The sequence below is a fragment of the Pseudonaja textilis genome, chromosome 14 (genome assembly GCF_049901715.1).
Source record: "Pseudonaja textilis isolate UNSWEBS1 chromosome 14, rPseTex1.2, whole genome shotgun sequence".
Taxonomy (NCBI): domain Eukaryota; kingdom Metazoa; phylum Chordata; class Lepidosauria; order Squamata; family Elapidae; genus Pseudonaja; species Pseudonaja textilis.
Genome location: NC_142003.1, coordinates 6,279,539 through 6,305,637, shown reverse-complemented (window position 1 = coordinate 6,305,637; position 26,099 = coordinate 6,279,539). Strand labels below are relative to the sequence as shown.

The window sequence follows — 26,099 nt, the reverse complement described above, 5'->3', positions numbered from 1 at the left end:
AATGGGACAAAATTCACTTAACAAATGTCTCACCTAACCACGGAAATTTTGGGCTCCATTGTGGTCATAGCTGAGGACTACCTGCATATAGAAACGTGCTGCTTGATGATTATATAATTCCACCCTCCCTAACTGAGATGCAAAATGAAAACTTTCCTAGGCTGTTCATTGGGCTCTTTCACTTTCAGATGATTTTATGTCTTGGACCTATTGTTTTGCCACTCCGGGGTGACAGTTGGTGTTATTGTCATTGTTCAGTTCTGGAATTTTTGCAACAGGCCAGAAACAGAGAGGAAATCGATCCGGAGAATAGTAAAAAAAAAAGCTTTTACCAAATAAGCCACTAATGGTCTGTGGATATAAAAATGCAGTAATGGCATAAATGTTGTATGTTCTGGGTACATCTTAATGTAAAAGCCAAAATATAAAAGTATCAATCGGGGGACTGTCTGGTAACGCTCTGAATAATATTTCTTCCAGCGCCTTGCTCTTGAATTCCGTAATGTCTGCCTTCAGAGCTGAATTTATTGCTGCAAGAGCGATGGATTTTATTGGCATGATCAAAGAGTGTGATGAATCGGGGTTCCCCAAGGTAAATTCATCTGCGTCCTCCCTACTCAAACTCTGTTATTGTTGTCGGCCACTTCTTGTCTCCCCAAATAATTCCCTTAAATGTGCGTTGTAGTCTTTCGCTCCAGTACCATTGGCTCAAAAATCTTTCGAGGATATGGACTTGACCTCTTCATAGATGTTCTTTTGATAATAGCTGGTTCTGTCTGGGGAACAACAGAATAATAGAGTTGGAAGGGGCCTTTTCTAGTGTCCAGTCCTGTGCTCAGGAAACCTTAGACCATTCTGGACAAATGGCTGCCCAACCTAAACTTTAAAACCTCCAGTAATGGAGCAATCACCACTTCCGGAGGCAAGCTGTTGATTGTTCTCGCTGTCGGAAAATGTCTCCGTAGTTCTAAGTTGCTTCTCTCCTTGATTAGTTTCCATCCATTGTTTCTTGTCCTGCCTTCTAGTGCTTTAGAGCAAAGGTCTCCAAACTTGGCAACTTTAAGACATGTGGACTTCAACTCCCAGAATTCTGGAAGTTGGTCCACAAGTCTTAAAGTTGCCAACTTTGGGGACCCCTGCTTTAGAGAATAGGTCGACCCCCTCAGCATTCTCTGAGTGATCCACTGTGCTTGTAATAGTTAATTAGTAGATTTGAAAACCTGATTTTTAAAAGCATTTGGCCACAAAGAGAGAACGCCTCTTCTGGGGTTTTGCTTATTCATCAAAGGTCTGCCTCATTTTTTAGGAAGTTGCTGCTTTTTAAATTCAAAACAAAAATGAAACTAAGCCAATATTAATGAATTAAAAGCCATAAAAATGTAGCCAAAGTTTCTTTCATCAAGGTAGCAAACTTTTCCCCCGGACTGTACTTCTGATCTCTCTCAAATCTTTTACAGATTAAAATATCTGTCTCTGTATTATTAACGTTATTTACTCAAGTGGGAACACTCACAGAGGCAGTAAAATGAACATGAACCTCATTTTATTTTCACAGCATCTTCTCTTCTGCTCCCTGGGACAAAACTTAGCCTTAGCCGACCCGCCGGAAAGTGACCGCCTTCAAATCTTAAATGAAGCCTGGAAAGTGATTACCAAGTTAAAGAATCCACAGGTGGGTGATTAGTAGAAGAAATTGCTCAACTTAGCTGGAGTGGGCAGATGGTTGAAATAAATGTACTGTAAATTAGAAATATTCTCTCTTAAATGTATTGCCTAGCTCGGAGGGAACATTTGAAATGTTGAGTGGGTGAGAGCTTCACACAAAGAATGGATGCGATTCCTCTGGTTCTCAGATCGACCACCCCGATGGGTGTATCCAGGTCCCAAATAACCATTTTCCAGAAAGGAAACTAGCTTGTTCTGTGCGCCACTTTTGGTGGCGTGTTTCTGGGGCTCAAAGTCACGATGGGAAAATCAGTGTCCCGTTGCCGTTGAGGAGACGTACACCAAGATTTTATAACCTCCCATCAGCTACTGGAGGCCTCTGGGGGATCTTAGGCCAGTCCTACTCTCTCACCCCCCCACAAGGGTGTTGTGGTGGAGAAAAACAGGAGTTGACGTACAATCGTCGTTCATTTAAAACCAGGGGTGTCAAACTCAATTTCACTGAGGGCCGCATCAGCGTTGTGTTTGACCTTGGGGGGCTGGGGGGAGGGGCGTGGCCAGCTCAAGGTCACTTGTGTGGTGTCCTGACCACTCTGCCAGCAAAAAGTGGGCTCCCAAGTTCCATTTTCTGTTGTGACAGATTCTTGCAACCCTCTGCCAGTGAAAACGGAGCTCGGGAGGGCCACCCGTTTTCGCTGGAAAGGCACTGTGGGCTGGTCGTTCGTTGTTTCCAGGGCGGCCCTGTGGGCCAGATCTAACAATCCCTACCTGGGCCTTGAGTTTAACACCCCTGATTAGACTATTTAGACTATTTAGACAGTGATTAATTTAACAACCACAGCAAGAAAGATCGTAAAATGGGGCAACATTCACTTAGCAACTGTCTGGCTTAGCAACAGAAATGGTCGTAAGTTGAGGTGGCATGCCATCTCAAGCTCTCGAAGAAAAGGAGAGATACAAATAGCAATCACATTTAGACTTACATAGGCAGCATAAGGCTTTACTGCACTCTCTGGGCAGTTTACAATGTGAGCATTATTTGCACCTTGCCCCCAACAATCTGGGTCCCTGTTTTACTGACCTCGGAAGGACAGAAGGCTGAGTCAACCTTGAGCTGGTCAGGATCGAACTCCAGGCTGTGGGCAGAGTTTGCCTGGAATACTCCACTTTAACCACTGTGCCACCGGGCTCCTAAATTTATTATAAATCTAATCAATAGATGGACGCTCAGGGTATTTTGACCTTCCTTCCTTAGAGAATCAGTTTAAACATGGAAAAAGCAGGCTGGGTGGGTGAAAACCTGCCAAAGTGCCTTGAAATGTGACGCCCATGCATTTATTTTTAGGATTATATCAACTGTGCAGAAATCTGGATGGAATATACTTGTAGGCATTTTACGGTAGGTGAAGATTTAAGCGTTTCATATTTCAATATCTGTCCTTTTCTTTCTTGACCTTCTTCCCATCTTTATGTTAGTTCAGGGCATTTGCTTCTGTCATATTGGAAGCAGGTATGCCTGGTTTTTATTTATTTAGATGTTGCTCTCAGGCCACGTTAATATCTCTTGGGAGTGTGAGAATGAATTATCTTAAAATGCCATCGTGCTTGTGAACTTAACACACTTTGACAAAGCACCCAAACAGTGGTCTCAAGAATGGGACAAAAGGGAATCAGTCTTGAAATTCTAATAGTAATTGTTTTTTATAGTCTTTCCAGTGTGGTGGCCTATATTAACTTAGAAATATTGGCAGCAGTATACCATCATTATTATATCCGCACAGCACTGTATCCAGCCCCGAAACATGAGCATTCTCGGTATAACATGCTTTAATATTGGATTAAATCTTCATTCTTGAAATCTGCCTTCTCAACCCAGAAGTCTGTAAATCTGTCGTACTTTGCAGATGTGATAGATTTAAACTGCCATAAACTTCGCCAGCCAGCACTGTCTTAAAATATGATTTGCCTTTAAAGAATCCCCATCTTTGATGCTAGTCACGTAGCAAAAAGCCGCTCGGTTATTCAGCTTCATAATATATGTGTCTTGGCTTTATATGGTTTTTAATTTATGGCCACTGTGATGCCATTTTCTTTTATTGCGATTGCAGAAGCGTGAAGTCAATACCATTTTAGCTGATGTCATTAAACATATGACTCCAGATCGGGCTTTTGAAGAGGCCTACCCTCAGGTAAGAGAGAAATTCGGTCATAATTTCTAAAAGGGTACAGAGAACATTGGTCAGGCTAAATAAAATGGTAGATTCAAGGGATCTGGGTCCTTTTAACAGTGATGTATCTTATTACCCTGAACCTGTTTGCAAAAAAAAAATAGAGAATGATCTAAAGTCAATGAAATCAGAATGTATATGTATGTACATTGTGTGTGTGTGTGTGTGGTTTGGTCTCTGTGTGTGTCTGTGTATATAGTTTGGTCTGGTCTCTGTGTCTGTGTTTTGGTCTGTGTATATGGGTGGGTGGGTGTGTAGTGTGGTTTGGTCTCTGAGTGTGTTTGTGTGTGTATTGGTCTGTGTGTATATGTATGTTTTGGTCTCTGTGAGTTTGGGTCTGTGTGTGTTTGGGCTATGTGTGTGTATGCATGGAATAAAATCGAACTGGTGTTATTGTAAAACTTACTTGATGGCTATTTTTCAAGGCAGTATTTATGCTTAAAGGACAGGACAGTGGCAGTGGGGTAAAATGAAAGGAAATGAACGTCAGCGTTGATAAAAAGGGAGCGTGTTCTTACTGGATGTTTTTTTTCTTCTTTTCCTTCTCCTTTCTGACCTCAGCTTCAGTCCATGATTCAGAAGGTCATCACCTATCTCCATGACTTCGCCATTCTCTTTTCCTTGGTGAGCTTCTTCGGGACCACAAGGATCCTGGGTTCCCTCTGTCTAAAAGAAACGCGCACTTTCTCCTGGGGACTATTTGAGATTAGCCGGAAGTCAGATGAGTAAACCTGAAAATTAAAGCAAATCTCATTCATACAACTCTTAAATGCTGCCTATGTTGGGCTTTCAGATTATTTAAGCTGAGCTCCAACAGACAAACTGGCTCTCTTCCCACAGTCAAGGAATTCTAGCTAGCTGGTGTTCATGCCCTCCGAATTTGGAAAACGGTTGACCTTCCAAATACAGGGAGCGTCATGCCTGTCTCCTAGTAGTTAGTCCTCCACTTACAACCAACAGTTGAGCCCAAAATTCCACTGCTAAGCAAGACCGTCGTTAAGTGGGGTTTTGCCCCCCTTGACGACCTATCTCGCCATAGTTGCTAAGTGATTCACTGTCATTGTTAAGTTAGTAACACAGTTAAGTTAGTAACACAGATTCACATTGTGAATCTGGCTTCCCCTTTGACTTTTCTTGTCAGAAGGCCGCCTCTCCCGGACACTACAACCGCTGTAAATAGGAGTCAGTTGCCAAGCGTCTGAATTTTGAATCGTGGACCACTGGGAGGGATGTTGCAACAGTCCTAAGTGTGAAAAATGGTCATGTTACTTTTTTCAGTGCTGCTGTAGTCTTGGTGACTAAATGAACGGCTGTAAGTCAAGGACTACCTGTGTATATAGGGTTCGATTGAACAAGTGATTGTTGCCCTCTAACCTGGGTCTCGGGGCACATTTAAAGAAAGCTGACATCACTGTCTCTTGATTTTAGAGTAGAATAGAATAGAATAGAATAGAAATAGGGAATGGAATGGAATGGAATGAAATAATAGAATAGAATAGAATAGAATAGAATAGAATAGAATAGAATAGAATAGAATAGAATAGAATAGAATGCAAAATAAAATTAGGATACAATAAGATAGGCTAAAAATCAGAATAGAATAGAACAGAACAGAAATTAGGAATAGAATGGAATGAAATGAAATGAAATGAAATAATAGAATAGAATAGAATAGAATAGAATAGAATAGAATAGAATAGAATAGAATGTAGAAATAGGGAATGGAATGGAATGAAATAATAGAATAGAATGAAGAATAAGAATAGAACAGAACAGAACAAGGAGAATAGAATAATTAGAATAGAATAATGAGAATAGAAAATAGAATAGAAAGTAAAATAGAATAGAATAGAATTCTTTGTTGGCCAAGTATGTTTGGACACACGAGGAATTCGTCTTGATGCACGTGCTCTCAGTGTACGTAAGAAAAAAATAAAATACATTCACTAAGAATCACAAGATGCAACACTTAGTGATAGTCCTAGGCTACTAATGAGCAATCAAATCATACTAGGAAAACAAGTACAACAATATAAATTGTACAGATTTCCCTGAGACTTGCTCCAAAGGTAACTGTGTGTGGCCAAAGACTGCGCAGCTTCATTCCGATACGTCGAATCGAGCCTAGCGCTCTGTTTTCCTTGATTTCCTAGGAGAAATTCTTGCCATTCCTGGACATGTTTCAGAAAGAGTCCGTGAGAGTGGAGGTCTGTAAATGCATCATGCAAGCTTTTATTAAGTAAGTCCAACGTCTCCTGATTAAGTGCACTTCAGAGAGTCGAGACAGATCTATTTAAGTGCTGTTAAGTGTGACGGGTAGAATTCATCTGCAGTCCATTTGGCATTGGGAGGTTTTGGAAAGGCACATCGCGCTGCTCTAAATAAGGAATTTAAAATATATTCTCATTCCTATCGATCTGTTGTTGAGGCGCATCAACACTCATGCAACTGACTGCATTAAAGCAGTCGCGTGCTTGTAAAAACGGGCGCTTGCTGTCAAGACACGGTGGGTGTCAATCCAGAAATGGAGCGAGGAAGAGGAGGAGGAAGCATTTGCAGAAGGACAGACCAGAAAGCAAAACTGGATGCCGGCTTGCTTTATTTATTTACTCGGAAGATTGACGAGCTGCCTCTAGGCAGAGTCGTAATAAAGTCATCATACGGTGCAACAGATAGACAGCAAAATAGAAAATAAGCCGTGGATGGTTAGGGTGGATACTGAATTGTACATTGCAGAATGCAGGAAGCATTTGTGTAGGGGCTACATCCTTGGATGGTCCCCCGTGTTTCTATTAAAAAGGCTTGGGTGGATTTATTTATATATTCATTAGATTTTTATTCTGCCTTTATTACTTTATAAGTAACTCAAGGCAGTGAGCATACATGCAAATACACTCCTTCCTCCTCTTTTTCCCTACAACAACCCTTTGAGTTGGGTTTGGCTGAAAGAGACAGAAAGAGACTGGCCCAAGGTCACCCAACTGATGCCTAAGGCAGAACTAGAACTCACTGCCACCTGGTGATTGGGCCAAACTCACCCACTGACTTCCATGCCTAAGGCGGGACTAGAACTCACAGTCTCCTGTTGATTGGCTCAAAGTCACCCAGCCAGCTCTCATGCCTAAGGTGGGCCTAGAACTCACAGCCTCATAGTTTCCAGGCCAGCTCTTAAGCCACTACATAGTTATCTGCTTATAAGATCTGATATCTGATGAAATAAAGCGATTAATGGGCTTCTATTTGCTGTTTCGAATGGGAATTAAATTGCATATGATGAAAGCAATAGCCCGCTCTGATAGTAAACGCCCACAAAAAATGGAGACCTTGGGGGAAAAAAATGAGAAAAATGGGAAAAGAACATGTGCAAGGACGTGGTTTGGAGAAGTAAAATGGAAAGAGGAGACAGGAAGGAAGTCTTTTCATGCGACTCCGTATAGCTACATAGATATAATAGTTCTGTTTTAGCCTCTCGAAAATATTTGGAAGCAATGCTTTGATTCCACAGAATGGGGAGCGTCTGTTTAATTCTGTTTCTGTTTTTCCCCTGTGAAGTGGCTTGAAAAGGCAGAAAAGGCCCTTTTGCCATATGTTGCTCTTCTTTGCTGATGACAACTGATTTTGAGAGAGAGAGAGAGAGAAAGAAAGAAAAAAACTCTGGAGTGGCGCGCTAACAAGCTGCATTGTGAAAAGAGAATACTCAGCATTGTTCAAATTGAAATGAGATTCATCAAAATACCTTCCTGTTCAATGCTGAATGCCCCTTTCAGATGCTTATTTCCTTTTGGGGTTTTTTTTAATTTTTTTGATGACAACTAAACCTTGCTTAGATGTTGATTATCAAGTTTTATTTTTTTTTAAAAAAAAAACTTCATCGTTCTGCTTTGGAAGAGTCGTGTGGTCCTGATTTTGTGAAATGGTGCAGCATTTCAGGGGCGATGGACATCTTATATGTATCTTTCATTTGCAAATAAAAAAAAATACTGCTCTGTGCTGATAGGCAGAGGTCCTTCATGACGACCTTGAGCCATCTTTGTTTATCCAAAGGAATGTTTGTGGCATAAGGAGCAGGATTAGATTATCTTCTTCAAAACATTTTTTTAATTGGGAGCATTTGGATAGGGCGCCGAAGCATCCCTTTGGCAGAAACTCAACCTACCTAAAAATTTCTGCTTTGCAACAGCACCCTTGGGTGGAATTGTGCCTCATAACGTCGGGTGAAGATATCGAGCACTTCCTGATACTCCAGTGGTTCAGAGAGAAGGGCAAAAAGGCAGAGGTTTCCTTCTCCCTCACCCCACCCCCCCCCCCGTCTCTTGTGCAGGATTTGCTTGGCACAGCACGAGGCTTCCTTTCTAACTGTCCTCCTGATTTCATCACGTAAACAACAGCTACAACATCAAAGGGAGACAAACCAAAAGCCACCAAAGGAAACAATAGGACCTGAACATGTCCTCCCTAGCAGTCAACACCCAGATGAGCAGAGATTCAGCTCAGGATTAACACTAGACCGACAATTGAAACGCAAACGATACCCCCAAATCAAGAAGCCACCAACTCAGACAAACAAGCTAATGGTAAACAACAGCCTAATCAAGGAACGACCAAGAACATTCCCACCAATACTGACAGGGCAGACCACTAGCGTATATGAAATGAGAGGCAACCCTTACTACCCTGATGATGTCACCTAGTTGGGTGATGAAATGTCTGCAAGGAAACAACCAAATTCAGAGAGCACCAAGGACCCCACAGTCCTTATTAGCAATTCAGTTTCTTTGTCTTGGTCAGTCACTTTTGCACAGTGCCACAAAGCTGAGGTCACTGAACTCCTCCCCTTCTTCACCCTCCCCTTCCCTATTCCTTCCCCTTCCCTTTCCCTTCCCTTTCCTTCAGGTCTGCACTGTCAGGGACATGTTTGCTGCTATTTGCATGCTATCAAATACATTCCTTCAAGAGTTGTCTTTAAACCCACCTCTCTGCCTATCGGATATCTGTAAAGATCCATCTCTAATCAGGCCTCTTGAAAGATCTATTCTTTTTATTTAGAAGCATTTAATTTTAATTAAAAAGAAGCATTTAATTAGAAGCATTTAATTTTAATTTTCTGTGGGCCACTTTCTCGAGCCACTCCGAATTTATTTGAATATGCATTACACAAGGAGCTACTATCTTCATTTATTTTATTTTATTGATTGATTTGATTTGATTTGATTTGTCAATTGCTTACAAGATAATAGGTACAGAGGTGGTATTCACCAGGTTCTGGCCAGTTCTGGAGAACCGGTAGTGGAAATTTTGAGTAGTTCAGAGAACCGGCAAATCCCACCTCTGACTGGAGATTTTACAGTCTCCTTCCCCTGCCACGCCCACCAAGCCACACCCACAGAACCGGTAGTAAAAAAAAATTGAATCCCACCACTGAATAGGTATAAGGATAAACATAGTTATGAATACATGAAATGGATACGTCTAAGAAAACTAAAAAGAAACAACAGGACAGGGACGGTAGGCGCGTTGGTGCGCTTATGCACGCCCCCCTACAGACCTCTTAGGAAAGGGGTGAGGTCAATAGCAGACAGTCTAAGGTTAAAGTTTTTGGGGTTTGGGGAAGAAACCACAGAGTCAGATAGAGTATTCCAGGCATTGACCCCTCTGTTGCTGAAGTCGTATTTCCTAAAATCATTAAATAGATTAAATAGAGAATTTAGTCTTCAGCGCAGGCATTTCTCGTTCTCATTTTTTGAAATTGTGTGCTTCCTTCCTAGGCACCAACAGGAATCCACCAAGGATCCTGTCATTCTCAATGCCCTGCTGCATGTCTGCAAAACGATGCACGATTCGGTAAAGTAAGTTATTTTCCTTGTCCTTCCCTCCCCTCCGCCCCAAACAAGGGTGGATTGGATGATCCCTTCTGAGTTCCAGGCTAGGCTAAGGAAGGAGAGCAGAAAGGGACAGTCCTTTTCCAAGCTCCAATTCTTTTCAGAACCGTCCTTAATAAGGCGGCTGCCCATTTGTCCAGGGAATGGAAAAAAGAAAAAGAAAAACCTTCAACGTGTTGTTTTAAATCCCATCTGAAGGAAAGTTCTGGCAAATGACTTCACGGTTTCAACTAACAGAGAGAGAGAGAGGGACATTTTAAGAGCTCTGAAAAGGGGAAAGCGAGTGACACATTTTTGAGAGACATGCTTTCAAATTAAGTAAAGCTTTGTTGGAAGGTGGGTAGGGGGCAGCTTCATCGCTGGGGAGAACAAGGCAGAATGGATGCGAGAAACTTTGGTTTATAGATAACTGAAAACGAATCTTCCTCTCCTGAAATGAATTCTTCCTTGTAGGATGCTATTTTTATCGCTCTTTCTGCAGAAAGCCGATCTTCTATTTAGTAGCAATTGGGTGCCAGGAACACAGAAGCTCCAATCCTACCTTCTGTCTCTGTTATGGTCAGCCAGTTTTTCCACTTTGATAACATCTGCTTTGTTGGGCAGAATTCAGCCCATTGGATGGTCTTTGATGTGAAGCCAGCCGGACAGGTGGGAGCTTTATCCCAGTTTGACCGTAATGGCTCGCGGGCATCCAGAAAATATAGTCCTTTTCTGAATTCCAGTACTTGATAATACTTGGCCATTAGCTCTTCTAGGCCTGGAGGGGCTGCATTGTTATCTTCATTTTTATTTTCAGAGTTATCTTTATTTTATTGATCGAATGATTGATTAGCCCTTGGGCCATATCAAAGTGCAAAGTTCCAGACAAATTATTACTAAAACTTGATAAAAGCCATTTAAAATGGAATTGGGATAAAATATGATTTAAAATGAAATTGGAATAAAATACGATTGAAAATGAAATTGGAATAAAATACAGTCTAAAATGAAATTGGAATAGGGTGCAATAATTTAAGATATAGCTAAAATATATATATTGAAATACATATGGCAGGGGAAGAAGGCAAGAATTAAACTTAAGTTGCTACAAGATGCTAGAGTAAGAGGAGGATTTGGCTTACCTAACTGGGAATTATATTATGAGGTGGCAGCATTGATATCGGTCAAAGAATGGGTTTTATTAAGGAATGTTAGATTATTAACAGGTCATGATCTGTTACTGGGATGGCATGCTTTCTTATGGTATAAAGAAAGTAAAACTCATGGGTATTTTAAGAGACATTGTATCCGAGATTCTTTATTGTTGATATGGGAGAAAATAAGAAAACAACATTACATGAAAATTCCAGTCTGGTTGTCAGTTAGAGAAGCATTTGCATACTTTATAGAATGGAACACACGATTAGATATGGTGAAATTTTAAATGAAAAGGGTGAACTCAAATCTAAACAAGAACTTAGAGGAGCAAGAAATTAAGATGAATTGGTATACACATATGCAAATACAGGGGGGATAAAGATTGCAAAACAGAGGGATTTTATAATGAACTTAAAGAATTGGGTGAAATTCTAATAGGTACTGATGAGAAAATGATTTAAAAAAATATGGTTATCTACTTAATAAAATATGCATTTCGGAGTCACCCCTGCAATTTACCCCAATATGTCCCAATATGCAAATGGGCTGTCACCGAGAAGTGAGGATCGATCTATTCTCCAAAGCTCCAGAAGGCAGGACAAGAAGTCAGGGTAGAAGCTCGTTAAAGAGAGATCCAGCTGATACTGAGACTCTAAAAAGGATGCAGAGAAGAACAGCGAAGATGATTAGGGGGCTGGAGGGTAAAACCTACAAAGAACGGTTGCGGGAACTGAGTATATTGTAGCCTAACGAAGACAAGGATCAGGAGTGACATGATAGCAGTCTTCTACTATTTTGAGAGACTGTCAGAGAAGAGGTGGGGGTCAACCTGTTATCCAAAGCATCTGAGGACAGGACAAGAAGTAATGGATGGAAAACCATTAAAGAGGGATCCAACCTAGAAGTAAAGAGAAATTTCCTATCAATGGAATAACTTGCCCCCCAGAATTGTGGGTGCTTCACTGGAGGCTTTCCAAAATAGACTGAACAACCATTTGACTGGGATGGTATAAGGCCTCTGCCTTAAGCAGGGGGGGGTTGGACTAGAAGACCTCCAAGGTCCCTTCCAGCCTTACGATCCTATGTTCTATATTCTGTGAATGACTTGCGATGCCAGAATGTTTTTGGCCAAGTATTATCAAGAAGGAACCCTTTTCCTTGCGGTACCCTTGCCAGAAATACACTTTTTCAGCCTGCCTGGCAAAGATACTGTCTGTTCCCCTACTGATGGTGTGTGTGTGTGTGTGCGTGCGTGCGTGTGTGAACACACGCACTTCTCAGAAGCTTTGTATGTTAAGTCTGTTGCATATCATCACATCTGAACTTTGTGCCCAGGATGCAGAGTCAATAGGATGCAGAGTCAATCTTTCTGGGAGTTCTTGGCCAACATTGGAAACAAAATGGAAGTTTCCCGTTCTCTTTCCTTCCTCCAACTCCAGAAACTGCATTTAAACAAATGCAAAATCAATTATTGTTTGCATGAATGCCTCCCAGTCCGCAGAAACAAATGTACAGTATTTCCATGCCTGTAACTATAAACCCGGTGTTGAGTCTATTAAGATTTTTGTTATAACTAACAACATGTGCAATAAAAAGACAGTTGCCCTAAGCCATCTGTTGTTTGAAATAGTACTTATTCACAGTTCAAAGGCTTCTCCCAAGTTTTTGCTCAGATTCCAGTCTTCCCTCTTTGCAACATATAAGCAAATGTGGGTTTTTTTTTAAAATAAAAGTTTTTATTTTTTAAGACAAACATATACAAACAAAACATAAAACCATCTTCCGTTTTATATACATACAGTGTGTCAGTTGGTTACAGATCTTTGGTGCTATCCTTTTGTAGTCATTACTCACAGCCTATAGCAAATGCGTCTTTCTTGAGAATACACATTTGGTGCTTCTCACACTAAACAAATGCTGTATGGGTTAGTCCTCAACTTACAACCATTTGTCCAGTGAGCATTTGAAGTTACAACAGCCCTGAAAAAAAGGGACTTACGACAGGTTTTTCACACTTAGGATTGTGACAATCTGGGCGCTTGTCAAGGACTACCTGTAGGCCCGTAAGGAATTACACAAACATTGTATTTTTGAACAATTGACACTTTAAAGTGTTCTTTTCTAGCGCGCTGACACTGGAAGACGAAAAGAGAACGCTGGCATCTTTGATCAATGGATTTGTAAGAATGGTGAGAAATCTGTTTCTGGGGTGGGGAAGTGACTTTGAATCAAATGTTGACTCCTAATGATTTCCTGGGCCAGTTTTTTTTTTTTGGGGGGGTGGATTTTGGAAGTGGTGTACCATTGGCTCCTCCTTCCTGTTAAGACAAAGTGACTGGCCCAAGGCCACCCATCTGGGAGAACTAGAAGTCACAGTCTCCCAGTTTGTAGCCTGGTACCTTCCCCATGACGCCAAACTGGTTCTCCTGTTTTGTTGTTGCTGCTTTCTAAATCTTTATTTGGGCTCATTTCATGGAGAACCTTCTGGTGGTTATGATGGACCCTATCAGGAGTGGGCTTCAAAAATTTTTAGCAACGGGTTCTCTGCCCGGTTGCTGGGTGGGCGTGGGCCTGGCCTGGCCAGCCTCTTGCACCACGGCGGGATGTGTGTCTGTGTGTTTTTGCCATTCCCAGGCTCCGGAGGCTTTCCTCGAGCCTCCAGGAGGGTGAAAACCGCCTCCCCCCGGGCCCCGGAGGCTGTCTGGAAGCCAAAAACAGGCCCATTTCCGGCCTTTCCAAATTTCCAGGAGGCCCGATTTTCACTTTCCCCGAGTCTTCACGCAGGGCCTGCACTTAACCTGCATCTAAAATTGGCCTTTTGGGAACTCCTGGGGGTGGGGTGGGGGGCAGCCAGGAGTGGGATTTGGAGTTTCTCTGAACTGCACAGACTATGCTACGGGCTCTCCCGAAACCCCCAGCAGGCCCAGCCCTGGACCTTACAGGTCTTGAAATTCACCTTTTTCATCTTTAGACTGTGCCTAATCCAACCCTCGCAACTTCACCTGGAGGAGGAACATATCATAGGTTGCTGTTGGACAGGAAAGCTCTGTGGGAGGAGGTCCCTTTTGGGCTTGTAGATATCCATTCTTCCTTGGGAGCGTGAGAAAAGGGGGGAAAATCCGAATTTCTAAACGAAACTAGGAAGAAAAAGCATTTCCCTTATTGGCAGGGAGGTAGATACAGGCGCTTCCTGGCAACCCTTTCCCTAGAGACCCCGCTGTCGATAAGAACAGAAAGAACGGGTAACTGGACATCGCGGTGACATCTCCCCCTGTGAATCTCTTTAATCCCAGGTATCGTTTGGCCGGGATTTTGAGCAGCAGCTGAATTTTTACGTGGAAGCCCGATCCATGTTTTGCAACTTGGAACCTGTGCTGGTCCAGCTCATCCATGTAAGCATAGTTTGACGGGAAAAATTAGCGGCGTAGCTATTTTTTTTTTTTTTGCTCCTTGTGGTTTTTGTATATTATCATTGCTGACATTTCTCTCGGCCCTGCAAGGTCTACTTCCTCAAGGTTTGAACAGGAGCACAGGAAGATTTGGACACTCCGCTAGATCAGATATTGGAAGGTGGTTGCCATAAATAGCAATCGCACTTAGGCTTATATACCGCTTTACAGTGCTTTTACAGCCCTCTCTAAGCGGTTTACAGAGTCAGCATCTTGCCCTCAACAATCTCGGTCCTCCTTTTACCCACCTTGGAAGGATGGAAGGCTGAGTCAACAACCTTGAGCCTGGTCAGATTTGAACTGCCAAATTGTAGGCAGCTGGCAGTCCGCAGAAGTAGCCTGCAGTACCGCACTTTAACCACTGTACCACATGGCTCAAAAAGGCGAACATTGGCTATGGGAGTTGGATGTGGCAATGTTTGCTTCTCTTTCTGAATTAGCAGCACGGATTATCTAGCACCAGTTTAATGCTGATCATTAGTTGACCACATTCTTCTGAACGGTGCTAGAAGGGAGTCGGGTTTGCTCTCTGTTTATATAGAAATGGTCTGGGCAGTCAAGAAACTCCCAGGTCCATCAGTTGCATGGATGCAGAGTTGTTCACGTCGGTAACATTATTTTCCAAAACAGAGCGTGAATCAGCTGGCGATGGAAACAAGAAAAGTAATGAAAGGGAATCATTCCAGGAAAACGGCAGCATTTGTCAGGGTAAGTGCAGACACGGAACAATCGGTGGTTGAGAGTTAGCCCTCAATCTTGGCTTGATGATTCCTTGTAAGGAAAAAGATCTCAGTCTGATTTACATCTTCTCCAATGACTGAATCAGAGGTGGGTATTCAGCAGGTTCTGACCGGTTCTGGAGAACTGCTAGCAGAAATTTTGAGGAGTTCGGAGAACCGGCAAATCCCACCTCTGACTGGCCCTGCCAACCCCATCTATTCTCTGCCTCCCATTGAGTCCCAGCTGACCGGCTGGGTCTCCTTTGGTTGCCCTGCACAGGAGAACGGAACTGGAAAGTAGGTTAGGGGGGTGGGGAGGGCATGGGGATTCTGCAGTATCCTTCCCCTGCCACGCCCACCAAGCCACGCCCACAGAACCAGTAGTCAAAAAATTTGAATCCCACCCCTGGGCTGAATCCACCTTTTAAAAGACCTGCGAAAACTTCATCAACAGGTTTCTTGTTTGGCCTACATCACATTATACTGTATACTTATTACATTAAACATAAGGCATCATAGGTAAAATGAAGAGTGCAGAGTAAGGTGGGCGGCACATAAACTTAATAAATAAAATATTTTTAAAAAATATGGTTAATGCGGTGAACATTAAATATTAAAAGTCTGAATCTAAGAAACCTGGCTGTGATTGATCTTTCCTAATTCCAGGCTTGTGTCGCCTTCTGCTTCATAACGATCCCATCGCTGACCGGCATTTTTACCCGTCTCAATTTGTACCTGCACTCTGGACAAGTTGCCTTGGCTAATCAGTGCCTTTCACAAGGTAAAACTGCAAGAGCAATAAGCTGCACAATTTTCTAAGGCGATGTTGGTGGTGGTGGTATTGTTGTTGCTTTCAGAGATTAGAGAGGCAAAACCAAAGCGGGTTGCTCAGATTTCTAGCTCTTCCCCTGTAAAGAGCTTGAGAAGGGACTCTGCTTCCCATGGTATGATTGCCTTTGATAGAGGAATATTCCTTGCCAGAAGAGAGACGATTTACAGAGGGAATAGGTGGGTGAAAAACAGGTCTACTATACGAGTAGTCCTCGACTTAACAAGGATTTGTTTAGCGATCATTTGACATTACAGTGGCACTGAAAAAAAGTGACTTAGGAGTGCTTCTCCCCTACTTATGACTATTTTTCGTCACCTGATCAAAATTTGGATGCTTGGGCAAACCGACATCTTTTCACAATGGTTGTTGGTGTCTCAGGGTCATGGGATCACTGTTTGCAATCTCCCCAGCTGGCTTCCCTGACAAGCAAAGTCCTTAGGAAAAGTCGGGTTTGCTTAACGACTGCAGGACTCCTTTACAACGGTCTTGCTTAGGAACAGAAATTCTGGTCCTGATTGTAACTGCAAGTCAAGGACTACTAGATAGCAATAGCAACGAGCCCGTGTTCACATTCACAAAGATGTAAGGCTTGTGCCTTTGTTTGTGCTTTTCTCGAGAAGAACGCAACCGAACGAATGATTAAATAGGACTTCATTTTGCCGTTTTGAACGTTTTTTATTCGTTTTATAAGGCTGTGTGAAAAAGCAAAAAATGAAAATAATGAGAAACGAAGGGAGGCAAAATAAACAGGACTGCATTTTGTTAAAAACACAAAACCCTGTCCCCTGCAGACAGATAAAGAAGAGAGAGAAATCGGCATTTCCTTAATTAAAGTTTCTCTACTCCTTCTAAATTTTCTCACGCCATTGTCCAGTCAGAAGCAGCGCAAAACATCTTTCTTTGTAATGGCCTATCTTGTTTCTCTCCCCCATTGATTCTTTTGAGAAAAAAAAAAAGCAAGCTCCGAAACCAGGGAGGAGGGGAAATAATAAACCTGCAAATATTATAGGAAACAATCCAAAGGTAAAATTATCCCCTTTATCTTGTCTGAAGCGGAGAAATTCAAAGAATGGACAAAGCGGGGGTTTGTTTTCTGTAGAAAACAACACTCCAAACCGGTGAGGGTTGGAATACTTGGAAGCAAAACAAAAGATTTCAGTTAAATATTAAAAAAAAAAAAAAGATTAGTTCTCTCTCTTAGAATCAGGGTTGTGTGTTGTGATGAAGGATGGACAGAGAAGGAGAAAGTTGCAAGGCCCCAGGATTTTGTGCAATAATTTAGATGGTTCCTGTCCTTTGCAAAGGAGAATTGGATCCTGCCCTATTCAGACCAATAACAAATATTGTCAGCATTGCGCACTTTCGCACTTGACGAGCAAATTCCAGCTGTAAAGACAAACAAGTTGATGTGATACACTGACTAAGCCCTTTCCTGCAAAGCTGTGGCTTTCCTTTTGTTTAGGCATCATTTGGTGGGCATCATGAGAACAGAACGCTGACTGTACCATCCAGGCACATTTTCAAAACAATAGGTTTAGTCAGGGGGGGGACATTTTGTATTTATTTGTAGACAAGCCAGCATGAAGTCACTTTTCAGCACCCGCCAGCTGTGATGGTTTCATTGCTGTTGTTGTTGTTCCCTCCCAGATAATTCGTGGGTGCGTTTGTTTGCTCCGAATCTTCACTTGCCCTCTCTTTGCAGGAGGTTGGGAGGACTAAAAATAATTCTCAAGACACTAAGAATTAGCTCTGGAAAGAATAGATCTTCTTTGGAAAGAGGATTCTGAATTGTATCATCTTTTTTCAACGCTGTCCAGGGTCATCTTGAGTTTCGCAATCCGGTCCTGGTTATTTGGTTTTATAGGCCGGTTTGATATTGGCTCTAGAAAAATGCAAGGCAAAATATCTCCATTTCCACCTTTTGCAACTTGAAGGTGTGTGGACTACAACTCCCAGAATTCTGCCAAGGTTGAAATTTCTAGCAGTGGCTCTGCTGGTTAGGGAGAATATGGAATCAAAGCTGATCTGTTTGGAGGATATCCCCATCACTTACCCAATTTGCAGTAGCCAACTGCACTGTTCTATCTTGTTAAATAGATTTGCTAGTGGTACAAAAGTCCATTTGTAGCTCAGGGGGTCTGAACTGCAAGGGGTCCTTGGTGCTCTCTGAGTTTGGTTATTATCTTGTAGGTGTTTCATTACCCAACTAGGTAACATCATCAATGCTAGAAGGGAATGAGGTTTGCAGAGTAGAGGAGAAAGAGGATTGTGAGGCCCTTGGTGCTCTCTGAGCTGGCTGGTTTTCTTGCAGATGTTTCATTACCCGACTAGGTAACATCATCAGTGCTAGAAGGGTTTGTGGAGGGAGGAGGAGGAAGAGGGAGAGGAGGAAGAGGGCAACTGTGGGGTCCTTGGCGTTCTCTGAGCTTGGTGGTTTTCTTGCAGATGTTTCACTACCCAACTAGGTAACATCATCAGTTCTAGAAGGGAATGGAGTTTGCAGAGTGGAAGAGAAGAGGAGGACACTGAGGTCCTTGGTGCTCTCTGAGCTTTGCTATTTTGTTGTAGACCTTTCCTTACCTTAGGTAACATCATCATTGCTAGATAACACGGTGCTAGATTAGCTGCTCTTATTGCACACATCTATAAACACACTGAAAGGGGAGACATAGCTTTTCCAGGATCTGGCTGTCCATAGAAAGGTCTTCTCCAACCCTCAAGGATGACTCAGTTGTGAGGATCCAGCCATTTGGTTCATTCAACAGATGAAAGTTAAAAACAACAACTGAGTTTGCACCATGGGTAAATCCGGCCAGAGTAACATTGGAAGAGAAAGATCAACTTTTAGTGATCAAGTGGTTTTCAAAAACGGTTATCAAGTGTCCAGGTTTGGTTCAGTTGGCATGCAGCTGGTCTTGGCCTCCCTTGTGGACAATCATGGTTTGATCCAGGCTTGTCCTCAACTGACGTTCTACTACCACAGTTTCCATCAGCTTTGGATCTAAACAGGCTCTGTGGTTTATGTAAAAAGTGAAATTATCCTGGGATGAAAGGATGATCTTAATTACATACTTTTGCGTGCAGCAACTTGAGTCAGCCGTCTGCCTTCCAAATGCGAATTGTGTTGTTTGACTTTAGCGATAACACAAACACTGAGCTCTTTCATGCAAGTTATTAACTCTGATGTACACACGTTTGTCCCTAATTGTTGTTTTTCACCTAAAGTGAACTGAGGTGGGATTAGTGAGTTGATGAAAGCTACACTTAAAAAAAGATAAGGGAGATGTATAATTTTAGAAGCCCCAAATATGTTTGTTTACGGAATTAGATTAGATAGGTTTTGGGTTTTTTTTCCCCCTTGGTGGTAAAATTGAATTTGTCCTCTGGTGTGATTATAGTCTAGACACTAGAGATAGTGCTTATTTTTAAAACCAGAATAATTGAAGAGAAGGCTTGAAATTCATACATTCTGTGACTTTTGCCTTAAGAATCTTTAGGAATAAGGAAATATCTGGGAAGAGAGCGGTTGAAATTTAAGATATATGTAGTACCCCAACCCATTCATTTAATGAGCACAAGGTATTTCCTTATTTCCTTTTCGTTTTAGTTCATTGGGCTTTTGATTGTAAACCATTTTTAAACAACAGGCATGTTGATCGAGCTAAGTTTGATCTGCTAATGAAATCCACCCCCCCGCCCTCCACTTTGATCTCTTTATAGCTGACGCCTTTTTCAGAGCGGCAATCAGTCTGGTTCCTGAGGTACCCAAGATGATCAGCATAGACGGGAAGCTGCGGCCTTCAGAAGCCTACCTCTTAGAATTCCTCTGCAACTTCTTTTCAACTCTGTTAATCGTTCCTGTAAGTGGAGAAGATAAGGAGGCTAGTAACACCAGTTAGCAATTGCCAGCTGAAGGCCGGGCCTTGCTTAGACAAGATAGTTTTCCTCCCCTTTGGCTGAAAATGTGGGAGATAGAAGGAAAGAGGCAAACGGCTTTCAAATCAAATCACTTCTCTGTGGCAGCCGTAAATCAGCAACCCGATAAAGATAAAACGAATTAAAATTTCTCTCTCTTGCTCCCTCACTGAAGTTAAAAAGAAAAGAAGTAAATACGGTTCTTCAAATGCAAAGAGGGTGCTGAGCCAAAAAATCTGGAACAGAACCTTTACCAAAAAAAAGCAAAAAACCCAACTTTGAGTCAATCTTGACCCCTGGCAATTGCTTGGATAAAACCCTGCAGTTTTCTTGGCAAGATTTGGGAAGTGGTTTGCCATTGCTTCCTTCCTAGGGCCGAGGGAGAGGGAGAGAGAGAGAGAGAGAGAGAGAGAGACACACACACACACAGAGCGCAGCCCAAGGTTGTCCAGCTGTGCCTAACATAAGACTAGAACTCTCAGTCTCCCATCTTTTTTGCTTGGTGCCTTAACCACTACACCAAAGTGGCTGCTTTTTGTAATTTTCATGGCCCTCTAAAATGTTGACTGTGAGTTCTTCTGCTTTGCACCACGTAAAGGCCGATTGCGCTTTTGCAGTAATAAGCAGAAAGCAAAACTCAGGAGGAGGAGAAGGAGAGGAAGAGGAGGAGGTGGAGGAGGACTGTAGGGTCCCTGGTGCTATCTGAGCGTGCTTGTTTTCTTGCAGAGTTTCATTACCCAACTGGGGTACCCAGTCGACCTAGGAAACATCATCAATACACCGATGGTGTTACCTAGTTGGATAAGGAAACATTTGCAAGAAAACAATCAAGATCAGAGAGCATCAAGGACCCCAGTCGTTCTCCTCCTCTTCCTCCTCCTCCTCCTCCTCCTCCTCCCCCTCCCCCTCCCCCTCCCCCTCCTCCTCCTCCCCAAAACATCAATCCCTTCTAAGACGGATGATGTTATCTAGTTGGGTAACGAAAAGTCTGCAGGAAACAACCAAGCTCAGAGAGCACCCAGGATGCCCTACTTGGAATGTCCTTGGAAGAGCTATATGCTGTTACTGGAAGACGTTCAGGAGAGCAACTGCATGTCCATTCAGACAAGTGACTCAACCCAGCGTCTGACTATTTCATCCCACCTCCCTCTATGTTGCATTCTAAGGCTTAGTCTTAAGCCCTCTGATATAAATCCATTTTAAGACATTAGCGTTCAGGGAAAGCGATCAGTCAATATGTGGTAGTCTCTCATCCGCCTTTGTTCCCCAGGACCATCCTGAACAAGGTGTGCTGTTCCTCGTGCGAGGTCTGCTCAACGTTATCCAGGATTACACTTGGGAAGATAACAGTGATGACAAAGTCAAAATTTACACCAATGTGGTGCATCTTCTGTCTGCAATGGGTCAGGAGACCTACCTCTATCACATAGACAAAGGTGAGAGGGAGATGGTGGCAGAAGGTTCCTCCATTGTTAGGTTTTACTTCAGATTTTTATTTTGCTTTAGATAATGGTTACTCTTCTAAATTCTCATTTCAGGTTGTTGTTTGATTTTTTATATATAGTTAGCCTTCTAAATTCATATTGACCTCCCTTTCCGCATGTAATCTTTCCCCCCCACCCAGTTGAATCTAATGATACCTTGTATGGCGGAGACACCAAATTTTTGGCAGAAACGAGCAGGTTGTGTGAAACGGTGATCAGCCAAATCTTGGAGCATTTGAAGAACCTTGGAAAAGATGAGGTGAGAATGGGCTGTTGGAGCTTTGTAACTGGAAAATAACCTTTCTCTCCTGCTTTTGTCTCTCTCTAGCCCGACGTGGAATCCTGATTTTTTGTGTGTGGTTTAATTAGAATCTCTTATCCGTAAAACTTGATTAAGTTGTAGGTCTCTGTAGTACAGGATACGGAGAGTTCTAGAGCAGGGATCTTGTTCAGAGTATTGCAGCGTAAATTCAGTGCCAGAAAAGTAAACACAGATGGCTGATGCTTCATTTAACTTCTTTATAAACACATAAAGTAAATTTTACCAACCAGCTGTAGATTTCTCCAACATGGAGCAAACTCTGATAGAAGCAGACATGTTACAGGTTCAGAGCAGCAATCCAGGAGCTCAGAAACAGACATCAGTTTCACTTTAGTTCAGCAGGCAAGCAAGACACACAGCAGAGGAGAGAAGCAGTTTCATTTTCAATAGGCAGACTCGGAGCTTAATGAAGCTGCAGAGCTTAATTAGAGCCACGCCTAAGCTACTTCTAGTTTCAGTTTCCAAACAGTCTCCATTGACTGACTTAATTGCTATGCCTATTCATTGCCTGACCTTGTTACCATGCTCCATTGCAGTTCATGAATATATTCTGACAGATCTCCAACTGGAATTCTGGGAGTTGAAGTCCACAAGTCTTAAAAGTTGCCAAGGTTGGAGACCCCCGTTCTAAAGGGTTCACAGACTTTCTCTCACCGCTGTAAGAAGGCAGCGTTTCACAACCAGGGCCACGTCCAGTTGTAGTAGATTTCAAATCCCAGGATTCCAACTGCCCAGCATAATCACTGATGAGAATTCTGGGAATTGAAGTCCACACACCTAGACGTTGCCCAGGGGCTGGTATAAACGGGTGGTCTGTGTTTGGACAGATTTCTGAATTTGGAGAATTCCACCCAGAAAACTATATGGGAATCAGCGCAGCTTGCACAGTATTGATGGGATACGGCCATTATCAAAACAACCGTCTCCCTTAACAATGGAAACCTTGGACTCAGCTGTGGTCGTTAAGTGGAGGATTACCTGTACCTTCATTGCTGCCATCTGGACCAGCTCTACCTTCCAAACGGTCTTCAATGGCAGCCCCGCGTAGAGCACACCGCAGCAATCCAGCTGACTGCATTTGTGGCAGCATTTGTTTTCCACGTCTGCCTCCCTAGTTATAACTCACCCTCTGGGCAACTGTTAAGACTGGCTGAGTTTCAAGAGGGTTCCAGTGAAGGATGAAACACATTAATTGATGGGACAGGTCAACCGTGATCGCCTCGCCAAGTCCTCTCCAAGAAATAGTTTTTTTTCCATGGATGAGTAGACGGCTGGTAACTCTCGGCTGAGAACTTCCTGGCTTTCTTTGCAAGCTTTATTCAGGGAAATGTACCTTTTGACAAAAGGAGAGTTCAGGAGGAGGACTTGGTCTTCCACAGGGGTGCTCAGTTGAGTTTGCCGTGGCATTTCCCCCCAAATTTAGCAAGACCAGGCAACCCACCGATCCCTTCTCGTTGTTTTCCACTTTTGACTTCTCTCACCCTCGACGTGAGACGTGGTGGCTCAGCGGCTAAGGACGCTGAGCTTGTTGATCGGAAAGGTCAGCAGTTCAGCGGTTTGAATCCCTAGCGCCGCGTCACGGAGTGAGCTCCCATGCCTTGTCCCAGCTTCTGCCAACCTGGCAGTTCGAAAGCATGTAAAAATGCAAGTGGACAAATAGGGACCACCTTTGGTGGAAAGAGAACAGCGTTCCTCTGTGCGCCTTCGGTGTTTAGTCATGCTGGCCACATGTCCATGGAGACGTCTTCGGATAGCGCTCTTTGGCTTTGTAATGGAGATGAGCACCGCCCCCTAGAGCTGGGAACAACTAGCACGGATGTGCGAGGGGAACCTTTTGATGTCCTACAAGGGCCCTTCCAATTCTGTTAATGTGCCAGGATTTCTTCATTTGTGTATTACATTTATAGGCCCAATGGCAAAGAGATTGTAGAAGTGTATTAGTCAATGTCTGAAGGACACTGGTTAGCCTGTGCCCTGCTATGCCACAGTGTCACATTAGGATATTCACCAAAGTCATATGTTATACATACACCTGATTTGGCTCTGGGCAACGATTGGTTCGTGGGTGAAATAACTGTAGCCAAACAAGAAGAGAATAAACACCTTTAATTGTGATTGCGGTGAACCTCTTTAAAACCAGTGGTGTAATAGTTGAGAGTGAAACTCCAGCCTTTCCAGTAGGGCTAGCCTTAGTTGGCAAATGGATGTTGAATGTGGGGCAAGGATCCTCTGTCGTTTGCAGTGATCTGCACCACTCTGCATAGGGTTAGTCCTTGACTTACAATCACAACTGAGATTAAGAATTTTCACTGCTAGGCAAGGCTCCCCTGATCTGACCACTTTTGCCAATGGTTGCTGAGCAAACCACTATGTTAAGTAAATCCTGTGGTCCCTAAGCAAATCTGGCTTAATATGATATGCTTAACATGACAGCAGTATCTGAGGGGCTGCCACAAAGAAGAGGGGCTTAAATTATTCTCCAAAGCCCCAGAAGGCAGGACAAGAAACAATGGATGGAAACTAATCAAGGAGAGAAGCAACCTGGAATTAAGGAGAAACCAGTGGAAGAGCTTGCCTCCAGAAGTGGTGGGTGGGTGGTTTTTAAGAAGAGACTGGACAGTCGTCTGAAATAATATAGTCTCCAACTTGAGCAGGGGGCTGGACTAGAAGACCTCCAAGGTCCCTTCCAGCTCTATTCTGTTTGAATTCACCTATCGATGTTATTTGTCGGAAGCCAGCTGGGAACATTGCAAACAGTGAACCTGGAATGCTGCAACTGTTATAAATACAGGCAAGGTTGCAAAATGCCTGAATGTTGATCACGTGATTGTGAGGAAGCTGCCAGTCCTCTTTAAGTGTGAAGATCTGTCGTTTGTCACTTTTCAGCGCCGCTGTAACTTTGGCCACTCATTGTTTGTAAATCAAGGACTACCTGTACTGCTTAGCCGCCCCTTAAACGGACCCTTTTCTTATCATCGGCAGACTCTAAAGCGTCAAAGTCACCTGGCCCTCTGCTTCTTCAATAGCCTCTTGGCTCACGCCGATCTGCGGAACAACAAACTCAACCAGTTGGCCGTCAACCTGTGGAACCTGGCTCAGAAACATGGCTTTGCGGACACCAAAACCACAGTAAGATGGAATAAAGGCCTGGTGTGGGTGTGGGTGTGTTGATGAGGAAAGAGCCGTGGTGGCGCAGTGGTCAGAATGCAGTATTGCAGGCTGACTCTGCCCACTGCCAGAAGCTCGATCCTGAAGTTGATTCCACTTTCTATTCTTCCGAGGTGGGTAAAATGAGGACCCAGATTGTTGGGGGCAAGAGGCTGACTCTGTAAACAGCTTAGAGGGGCTGGAAAGCTCTGTGAAGCAATATATGTCTGCTATTGCTTGGGAAGGAAGGAAGGAAGGAAGGAAGGAAGGAGGGAGGGAGGGAGGGAGGGAAGGAAGGAAGGAAGGAAGGAAGGAAGGAAGCAAGCAAGCAAGCAAGCAAGCAAGCAAGCAAGCAAGCAAGCAAGCAAGCAAGCAAGCCAGCCCTAGTGGCACATTTGTTATAATGCAGTGTTGCAGGTTAACTCTGCCCACTGCCAGGAGCTCGATCCTGACCAGCTCAAGGTTGACTCAGCCTTCCCTCCTTCCGAGGTGGGTAAAATGAGGACCCAGATAGTTGGGGGCAAGAGGCTGACTCTGTAAACCGCTTAGAGAAAGCTGTGTAAAGCACAGGGAAGCGGTATATAAGTTTAAGTGCAGTTGCTACCACAACCTCTCTTTAGTTCACCTACAGCCCTTAATTTGACACAATAAATTCATGCCTGAATCACTGGACCTTAAAAACACCCTTTAGGAGGAGGGATGAGGCAGAGATGCATAACAACTTCAACTTTCACGATGCTTTTCCTCCCTGTTTCCTTTTCTAGGTCAAAACCTTGGAATACATCAAGCTGCAGAGTAAACACCCTGAATTCAGCCACTTTACAGAGCTGCTGCTACGGCTCCCTTTGCAGTCAAGAACTTAAATGGGTGTCGAACTGGGCAATTACATCCCTGGAAAGGTAGTTCTCCAAGCCCTTTAAACTCGCAAGCTGCCTCACAGGATGTGATCAGAGTTTGGTATCTTTTCCCTTTAAAAGGTCCCTTGGCGCACGATAGATTTACTCGGTTGGAGAAGAGAAGGTAAATTTTCCTGGTGATGCAGTCATTTTGGTAAAAAAAAAAAAATGGTTTTGTTTCCCCGCTACACAGCTGTTCATCATTAAACGTTGACTTTAATGTTAATGTTGGGTTAGTGAAATATTATCTTAATCATCACGGAGTGGAAAAAATAACTTTTAAATTCAAATTTGGCGGACTTGCAAAGGAAAGAAAGATGATTTGGGTTGGCAAGGCGAAAGAGAAAGGCAGTACTTACTAGCTTTAGAAAAGGGATAAACTAGAGTTATTTGACACCTTTAAAATATATGCTTTGAAATCATCTA

At 43.1% G+C, this 26,099-nt stretch overlaps 1 protein-coding gene across 3 annotated transcripts in view; it reads left to right on the top strand.

The window, feature by feature from the left end:
• VPS35L (VPS35 endosomal protein sorting factor like) overlaps positions 1–25,899 on the top strand; it is a 44,739-nt gene extending 18,840 nt beyond the window's left edge. For 2 of the 3 annotated variants that reach the window (XM_026704263.2, XM_087942071.1), the window contains exons 16-31: positions 481–592; positions 1,556–1,672; positions 3,011–3,064; positions 3,774–3,854; positions 4,455–4,517; positions 6,047–6,132; positions 9,659–9,739; positions 13,035–13,098; positions 14,203–14,301; positions 14,989–15,066; positions 15,744–15,858; positions 19,630–19,769; positions 21,095–21,260; positions 21,449–21,567; positions 24,613–24,759; positions 25,542–25,899. In XM_026704263.2, coding sequence (XP_026560048.1) covers positions 481–592; positions 1,556–1,672; positions 3,011–3,064; positions 3,774–3,854; positions 4,455–4,517; positions 6,047–6,132; positions 9,659–9,739; positions 13,035–13,098; positions 14,203–14,301; positions 14,989–15,066; positions 15,744–15,858; positions 19,630–19,769; positions 21,095–21,260; positions 21,449–21,567; positions 24,613–24,759; positions 25,542–25,640 — 1,621 coding nt within the window. In that variant the 3' untranslated portion in view covers positions 25,641–25,899. The remainder of the gene's footprint in view (positions 1–480; positions 593–1,555; positions 1,673–3,010; positions 3,065–3,773; positions 3,855–4,454; positions 4,518–6,046; positions 6,133–9,658; positions 9,740–13,034; positions 13,099–14,202; positions 14,302–14,988; positions 15,067–15,743; positions 15,859–19,629; positions 19,770–21,094; positions 21,261–21,448; positions 21,568–24,612; positions 24,760–25,541) is intronic. The other variant, XM_087942070.1, reaches the window with a different exon arrangement.
• The last annotated feature ends 200 nt before the right edge of the window (positions 25,900–26,099 follow it).